The 7,934-nt window shown below is 57.0% G+C and overlaps 1 protein-coding gene across 2 annotated transcripts; it reads left to right on the top strand.

Annotated features, from left to right (window-relative positions):
* Positions 1–215: 215 nt before the first annotated feature.
* Positions 216–7,888, top strand: Hmga1 (high mobility group AT-hook 1). 2 transcript variants are annotated; one of them, XM_026383470.2, is made up of 6 exons: positions 216–335; positions 578–691; positions 3,501–3,643; positions 5,799–5,882; positions 6,570–6,620; positions 7,749–7,888. In XM_026383470.2, exons 3-6 carry the CDS (start codon positions 3,542–3,544, stop codon positions 7,800–7,802), a joined length of 291 nt encoding a protein of 96 aa, XP_026239255.1. In that variant the 5' UTR covers positions 216–335; positions 578–691; positions 3,501–3,541; the 3' UTR covers positions 7,803–7,888. The 2 variants fall into 2 exon arrangements, with proteins under 2 accessions (XP_026239255.1, XP_026239254.1); XM_026383469.2 differs by having other exon boundaries at positions 3,501–3,676.
* The last annotated feature ends 46 nt before the right edge of the window (positions 7,889–7,934 follow it).

Below are 7,934 nucleotides of genomic sequence, written 5' to 3'. Positions count from 1 at the left end.
CTTCGAGACTCCTCGGCGCCCGCTCCCGTATTTCCTCGCCCGGGACTGTGGGAGTGGGCCGTGGACTCGGGCTGCCGGCCCAGGCCTCCCGCACAGTCCGGCCCACGGACATCACCCACCCGTGCGCGGCGGCGGCTGGCGGGCGGCCGCCCTTTTAAATCCCCGGGCTCATTTGCATGGCCCCGCCCACCCCAGTGACACGGCTGGCGCGGGCGGGCCCGTCCCCCCTGCCCCTGGGTCGCTCTTTTTTAAGCTCCCCTGAGCCGGGGCTGCGCTCCTCTAATTGGGACTCCGAGCCGGGGCTATTTCTGGCGCTGGCGCGGCTCCAAGAAGGCGTGAGTTCGCGGCCGCTCCGGTGGCTTCTTTTTTTTATATCTATAATTTAATTAAATTATTTATTTATTGAGGCCGCGCACGGGCCGTGCCCAGCTTCCTGCCCCTCGCCATCCTCTGGGGGAGGGGGGATATTTTTGTCCCCCCGCCTGGATGTGACATATAAATACCCCGCGGGGGCCTTGGCGGCGAGCACGCGGCGGCGGCGGTCTCTGAGCGCCTCTGCCCTCTCTCCCGGTTTCAGATCCGCATTTGCTAGCAGCGGCGGCGGCGGCGGAGCCAGGCCGGTCCTCAGCGCCCAGCACCGTCGCTCCCGGCAGCCCGGAGCGCGCACCGCAGGCCGGCAGCCGAGCTCGCGGTGAGTCGTCCCCGGGGCCCGCGGCGGCGGCGGCCGAGGGGGGCGCCCGCGCCCCCGCCCGCACGCCGCCCCTCCTGCGAGCCGCCCGGGGCTGCAGCGCGCGCCGCCGGCTTTATTCCCAGGCCCGGGCGGCGCGATCCGCCGGCGGGGAGGGCCGCGCGGCGCGGGGGCGGGCGGCGGGGCCCGGCGGCGCGGGGAGAACGCCCGCACCGGGTCCCCAGCGCCTCGGGCGCCCTGCGGGGGGCGGGGACCCGGGAAAGGCGCGCGGTGGGGGAGGGGGGCGCGCGGCTGCAGCGGGCGCGAGTTGTGCACCCAGCGGAGCCCGGTGCACCTCGCGCGGCCGCCGCTCCCGCCCGAGCCCTGGCCGGGTGGGGGGCGGGGAGAGGCACGGGCTGCGGCGCAGTGGGCGAGCCGGGGGTCGAGCGCCCCCCGCAGCCTGGGGAAGTTCTCGAAGTGAGGGGGAGGGGCGGGAGCCCCGAGATTCGGCTCTGCTCTCTTTCGGCCTTTCTCCCCCGGGCCGCTCCGCAGATGAGGCCGGATCGCGGGCCTGGGCTTGGGGCTTCACCCCGACCCCACCTCTGGCCCGGCCCGCGCCTCTTCAGCCCCCAGGGCCCTCCGCCCCCACAAACTGGTTTCTCTGCTTTGCTGGGCTCTGTTGGAACTAGTCCCTTTGACTCCCCGTTTCTGTTTTTTTTTTTTCTGGGGTTTTATTTTTCGGGAAAGGTAGGGAGGGAGGGGGTTTTCTTCCTCTAGCGCGCGCCAGGTTTCCTGCCCCAAGGCGGGCTTGGGTGCCCCCTCTGGCAGGAAGTGGGGCCGGGTGCACCCGCGTGGCGGTGCATGCGGTCGGGGTGCGCTGGTTTCCCGCGCCTGCAGGAACGGCCTGCGCCCCTCCCCCCGCGCGCCCTAGCTCCTAGTCCGGCTGGCCGGCGGTTGTAGGCCGGCTGCAGACACTAGCAGAGTCACCCAGGGTCGGTCTGGAGCTGGGGGCGATCGAGTTTTAACTAGCTCCTAGGCCGTTTGCAAAGTGGCGGACTGGAAGGGCCACCGAGAACCTACTCCATCCTTCTCGCCAACTTGCTGTGTGACCTTGGGCCACTTATCGGGCTTCTCTGGGCCACTTTTTTTTTTCCTGGAAAATAATGGGGCTGCCAGAATTTTTCTGAATTATTTTTGCAGAATTCTAAAGCATTTAAGGGCCACACACACTGCACGGTGTATGGAGGAGATAGGTTTAAGGCTCAGAAGGGCTTATTACAAACAGGGATTGGTATTGGGCCCGAAATGTGGCTTCTCCAAGCCAGGCCTCCCTGATGTTCAGAAACAGGTGGAAAAGACAAGCCTTCCTTGGCCTCATTAGACAGAGCCTGCCTCCTTCATTCAGTGGGGACCTAACTGAAAGGCGGGAGTGGGTGAATTAAGGGGTCCCTTGTAGTCAGAGGTGGGTGGAGAAACCAACAGCATGAGAGCTTCCAGAGAGACTGGTTCCCCACCTGAACCCCCTCTGAGAGGGCCTGAGGCAGACCTCATGTGAGGTCAGCACTCATTTAGCTGATTAATTTTGATGTTTAGTTTGAGGGGGGACCTGTGGTGTAATGTGAGATCCTAATCACTGCCTGTAATTACAGAGCAGAGCAAGCCACTAATGATGGAGCAGGATAAATCACCAACCACCCTGTTTAAAAGGGTCTCCAAGTCTGAAATATTATAAAATAAAACGATTACCAAAGTCCTGCCATCTGGAGGGTCTCTAAGGGCTTGAGAATGGGGGTCGGAGCCCTTCTAAAATCAAGTTTCCAAAAATGTTTTCTTGTCATTGGGTTAAAATTGGAAATTGCCTCAAAATCTGAAAAGAAGAAAGAAACATCTTCAAATAGTTTAGTTCTCACTGTGATGAGTGAAGATGTCTTTTCATCCAAGTCTCCTTAAATACTGCCTGGTTCAGCCTCAACAGTCTGGAAAGATCTGGGGGGTAGGGTGTTGAGGCGGTTGCTGCCTTGTCCCCATCTTACAGATGGGCAGACTTTCATTAGTGGGGCCATTTGTGCCCACCCCTAACAGGTTGGTAGAGCCATAGGTCTCCTAGGAAGGGTCCATTCTGGAGTCCCACCCCTCCTGTAAGTGAGCCCCATCTGTCTCCAGGTGGGCCAGCTCCTTTCCCTCACCCTCTGCACATTCAGCCAATCCTCTCTCCCTCAGTTGTATCCATCTCTGAATCCTTTAGAGTTTGCCCTGGGAGAGAGCAGAGAGAACTGGCTGGTGGACATCCCCACACTCTTAGCATCTGGTCCTCAGGCTTGGGACCTTGCCAAATAGGCAGTGTCAGTGCAGGGGCAGGGGGATGACATTCATGGCTGCAGATACCACGGTTTCTTTTTTTCCACTTGACTTTTGACTCCCCTCAGAACTGCCTAGGCATGGTTTTCACAAGAGAGAGCAGCAGCTGCTGACGAGAGGGAGGGGTCCTTGGCAGTTTGTGGGATCCCATTTTCCCCTCACCTTTGTCCTTGGGCTGCCTTACCAGGTCTGGGCTGGCAGCACCTCATGGCACCACCTCTGTGGCTGCAGGACAACAAAGAACCCTTCTAAAAAGAGATAAGGAGCTGATTAGAACCAACGGCACTGCTCCACCCCTCCACTCCTTGGTAGCATGTATGGGGTGGGCAGCACCTTCTGTCTAGGGTAGGGTCGGAGTCCTGGGGTCCTCTGGAAGCAGGCAGTTCCTGCAGTGTGCCCCAGGGTGGGGGTGGTGAGAGGTAGAAGATGGCTGAAGCGTGATGTTTTGTTTAAGATTTACTTTTTCTGTCTCCAGCATCCCAGCCTTGCTCTTCACCTGCTCCATAGAGAAGGAAGATGAGTGAGTCAAGCTCAAAGTCCAGCCAGCCCTTGGCCTCCAAGCAGGAAAAGGATGGAACTGAGAAGCGAGGCCGGGGCAGGCCGCGCAAGCAGCCTCCGGTGAGTCCCGGGACAGCGCTGGTAGGGAGCCAGGTGGGTGTCCAAAACTTTGCCTCGATTTACCCTTTGGGGCTAGGGAGATGCTTGGTGGCTCTGTAAGTGTGGACATGGCATGGAAGGGTCCAGAATCATGCCTGCATGTCTGTGTGTCATCCCCACACCCATGTGTGCTCATAACTTGTATGACAACTGTATAATCAGATCCTTCAGACATCCTAGGAGAGTGTCCTGGGGCCTGAAGAACTCAAGGTAAGGTGGGTTTTAAAGCCAGTGCCAGAAATCCAGGCCAGAAATAACCCAGTGGTCTACACAGAGGTCAGTGATTTATCTCCCAGGGTTTTAATCATAAGATTCAGTGCATATAAGATTACTCTGTCAATTTGCTGTACAAGTTTCTATACACTGTCAATTTTTGTCTATCTCAGGCCCATAATGAATTCCTGGGCCAGCACCTATTCGCAGGCCACACTTTAAGTAGTCCTCAGGTGGGCTTTGTCCCTGGCTCTGTAAACATTAATGAGGCCCAAGAAGTTGAAGGTGTTGGGTAATTAGTGGCAGTAACCCTATAATGTCCCATAGTGGGGTGGGGTGATTGCTCTGGCAGTGTTAGGCACCCTAGGGAATGTGGCCACCTGTTAATGTGGCAGAGATCTTGTCACAGGAAGGAAGCTGTCTCCCAAGCAAGGGATGGTTGTTGAAGCCTAGTTACTTCCTCTTCCTGAGGATCAGAAGAATTGAAGTTGGCCTTGTCCCTTCAGCACGAGGCAGGTTGTTACACCTGCAGGTCTTCCCAGCTGTAGCCAGGGAGTCTCAAGAGTCTATGAATTAAGAAAGAGTCTGCTGGGTGCAGTGGCACGCCTATAGTCCCAGTGGCTCAGGAGGATCGAGAGTTCAAAGCCAGCCTGAGTTAGCAACAAGGAGGTACTGAGCAACTCAGTGAGACCCTATCTCTAAGTAAAATACAAAATAGGGCTGGGGATGTGGCTCAGTGGCAGAGTGCCCCTGAGTTCAATCCCTGGTACCCAAAGAGAGAGAGTCTTGGTTGTGTGGTGGAATTCAGCACCTTCAGGACGGGGTGCTGGACTCATCCTCTTAGCCCAGCCCCCTTTGCCTCTCTTATTCCACCTTTTGGCAGAGGTCGGGGTTACAGGGCCATGCTTATAAAGGGCCCCTGGAGCTGCCCCTAAGAGTGTCCTTCCTTTTTTTTTTTTTTTTGAAAGAGAGAGAAAGAGAATTTTAATATTTATTTTTAGTCTTTGGCGGACACAACATCTTTGTTGGTATGTGGTGCTAAGGATCAAACCTGGGCCACACGCATGCCAGGCAAGCGCGCTACCGCTTGAGCCACATCCCCAGCCCAAGAGTGTCCTTCTATGTGTTTTTGTTTTTTTTTTTGTTGTTTGTTTGTTTTTTTAGATAGAGAGGGGAGAGAGATAGATAGATAGAGAGAATTTCAATCTTTATTTTTTAGTTTTCGGCGGACACAACATCTTTGTTTTGTATGTGGTGCTGAGGATCGAACCCCGGGCCGCATGCATGCCAGGCGAGCGTGCTACCGCTTGAGCCACATCCCCAGCTCCCTTCTATGTGTTATGCAGAAGCTTTTTATTTTGTCTTGGGCTTTTAAAATTCAGCAACAGTGGTAGGGATCTCTGGAGTCTAGGCATAATTTCTCTTTTCTAGGAGTCCCCCCAGTTTTCAGCATGTCTCATGGGAGAAAGGTGATAATGATCAAGGCCAGTGCCAAATATTTGCCTCATTGATTTGGGTATAGGGTGGAGGCTGAGGCTCCAACATTAAGTGTTTTGCCCAAGATCAGGGGCAGGACCATCTAAGAGTTTCTTCCTGCCCATGACATCTTTCCCAGAGGTCTTCTGGCTTCTTGTCATTTCATTGTCCCAGAAACCTCCAGGGAAGAAAGTGGTGGTGGGGGGGGGTGGAGGGCTTTGAAAAATGGTCACATTGCGGCCCTGAATCCTGAAGGGCTGGCCTCCTGCTAGCCTCCTGCCAGCCTCCTGCCTTGGTTCTGTTTGACTGGGTCAGGAATTTTCTTGCTGACTTAACGCTGCTGGGTGGGGCACAGGGCTGTCTTCTGAAGGGGCTTGGACAGACAGGTGGTGGCTATGACCCTGACTGCCTCCTTCTATCTCTGCAGAAGGAACCCAGTGAAGTGCCAACACCCAAGAGACCTCGGGGCCGACCAAAGGGGAGCAAAAACAAGGGCGCTGCCAAGACCCGGGTGAGGCTTGAGGGGAAATGGCCCCACCTGGGCCACTGGAGAGAGGCCCCTCTGGTTTTTCATGGGCACATCTGTAGGGAGGCTGGGGAGAGACTGCTTGTCCTGATTCTTCACCCCACCCCATCCTGGTACATGGTGGGTGGTGGGTCTTTGCTAAGATGGGAAGCAGGGTCATGACTGAGGTCTCTTCTGTGGCCTTGGCCCCATCACTGATGGTGGGGAAATCAAGTCGGAAGTTTGGGCAGCTTTCCAGTCTGGAGAAAGGTGGCGATATGGGGAGAGTAAAAGGCTTCTCCCAGCCCCAGGCCGAGAATGTCTCCTTCACCCTTGGGGTCCCTGGAGCCCAGAGAGGTGGGGACAAGCAGGGAAGGCCAGATTCCCAGTGGCATGAGCCTTTCAGAAGGGTTGTTTTGTGTTTTATTTTTTCTGAGACACGACTCATATCCTCTGAGTCACAGGTGGAGGAGGGGGCAGGGGGCGTGTGTGTATGTTGGGTGGGGGGCAAGTGTGGCTGGCCAGTCATCAGCAGCTGGACTTGGGTGGGCCTTTGGGGTGAGTCCTGGGTTGCCCTGAGCACAGTGGGTAGTTCTGTACCTGCCTTTCCTCTCCTCACTAATGGGCACTGGGCACTGAGTGGGGGCTTCCTAGCATTTTTTTACTTACGGGATATTTTCTCTGACCCTCCAGAAAACCACCACAGCTCCAGGGAGGAAACCCAGGGGCAGACCTAAGAAACTGGTAGGTGTTCTTGCTTCTGTGGCTCATTTTGGGGTGGGGGTTAAGAATTCAGTGTCTAGTTCTGTGCACAGACTCTTGTCCCTGACCTGCAGCAACAGGAATGCTAGGACATGACACATGTCCACATGGGTCCAGAGAAGGGAAGGGGTTTGCCAGGGTTTTCATAGGACTGTGCCCATGAGGAGTGGTCGCCCACACATTCTGCAGCCCCTCTGTTCCTAGCATGGACTTTGGGAGTTATCTAGTTGATGCTCAAGGGAAGCTGTGTGTGGGGGGGTAGGGCAACTAGGATCTTCTTAGAAAGAGCAAAAATGGCAAAGCAGCTCAGCTCAGCCCTGCTAGTTCCAGGCTGGTTGGGACTTATACTGTGACCCCACCTCCCCCATCGGGAGGCGCCATTCATTTCTGGGCTCCCAGGTAGCTGGTGGCCGGCTGTCCTGAGGAGTGCACAGTCTCCTCTGCTCCTTGCCCTTTCCTACCCTTCACCTGCCCCCTCCACTCCCAAGGCACTCATTGCTAGAGCTGGGCCATGGGGTGGGGGAGGCTTAGGGGGCACTCTGGCCAGGCCCCAGGAGTGAGTAACAGGAAACAAGTTGTTTTGGAGTCTGTGCCTGGCACAGGGGCTGCGGGCCCTGTGGTGTCCCAGCATTCCCGCCCAGTGAGTGAGCCCAGGCAGTGTGCGTTTCCCCTTCCTCCCCACCCTGGGCTGGGGTCAGCCTTTGGCCACTCAGGACTCGGGCCCAGCTCCACAGTTCAGAGCCTGCCCTGTGGGCCAAGGCCATCTTGTTTCTCTGCGCCCACCCCAGGGCTTGCCCTCTGCTGCCCCTTCCTGATTCCTCTCCCTCCTGGAGAGAGCCAGTCACTTCCTCTGCAGAGCCCTGCCCTCCCCTGGGCCTAGGGGCCTGGCTTTGGCTGTGTGTGAGCAGCATGTGTGTGTGTGTTTTTTTCCCCCTTTTAAATTCTTCATTTTTATGAATGAAACCCAGGGCTGGAGGTTGCTGAGTCACCCACACACTCAGCCCTGACTCATCCCCCTTCTGGAGAGCCTGGGAGTGCAAGGAGGGGTGGGGACGGCCTCTGGGATAGAGGAGGGGGCCAGACCCAGAGCTGCTCTGCCCACCTCTGCAGGAGAAGGAGGAAGAGGAGGGCATCTCGCAGGAGTCCTCTGAAGAGGAGCAGTGACCGCCCGTGCCGCCTGCTCCCTCCCCAAGGAGCAGCAGCTTTCTTCTGGGACTGGACAGCTTCACTCCGCTCCCACCGCCCTCCCCTTCCCCCAGGCCCACTGACACCTCTGGCCCGCCACCCCCGCGCCCT

The sequence above is a fragment of the Urocitellus parryii genome, chromosome 8, assembly GCF_045843805.1.
Source record: "Urocitellus parryii isolate mUroPar1 chromosome 8, mUroPar1.hap1, whole genome shotgun sequence".
NCBI lineage: Eukaryota > Metazoa > Chordata > Mammalia > Rodentia > Sciuridae > Urocitellus > Urocitellus parryii.
The sequence above is the reverse complement of the archived record's forward strand: the minus strand, read 5'-3'. Positions and strand labels throughout refer to the sequence as shown.

Excerpts from the sequence above, each read along its gene's own strand:
- Hmga1 (XM_026383469.2), top strand. The coding sequence starts at position 3,542 with ATGAGTGAGTCAAGCTCAAAGTCCAGCCAGCCCTTGGCCTCCAAGCAG. Across the intron at positions 3,677-5,798 it reads CAGCGCTGGTAGGGAGCCAG|AAGGAACCCAGTGAAGTGCC; the intron begins GTGGGTGTCCAA and ends CTATCTCTGCAG. Across the intron at positions 6,621-7,748 it reads GGGGCAGACCTAAGAAACTG|GAGAAGGAGGAAGAGGAGGG; the intron begins GTAGGTGTTCTT and ends CCACCTCTGCAG.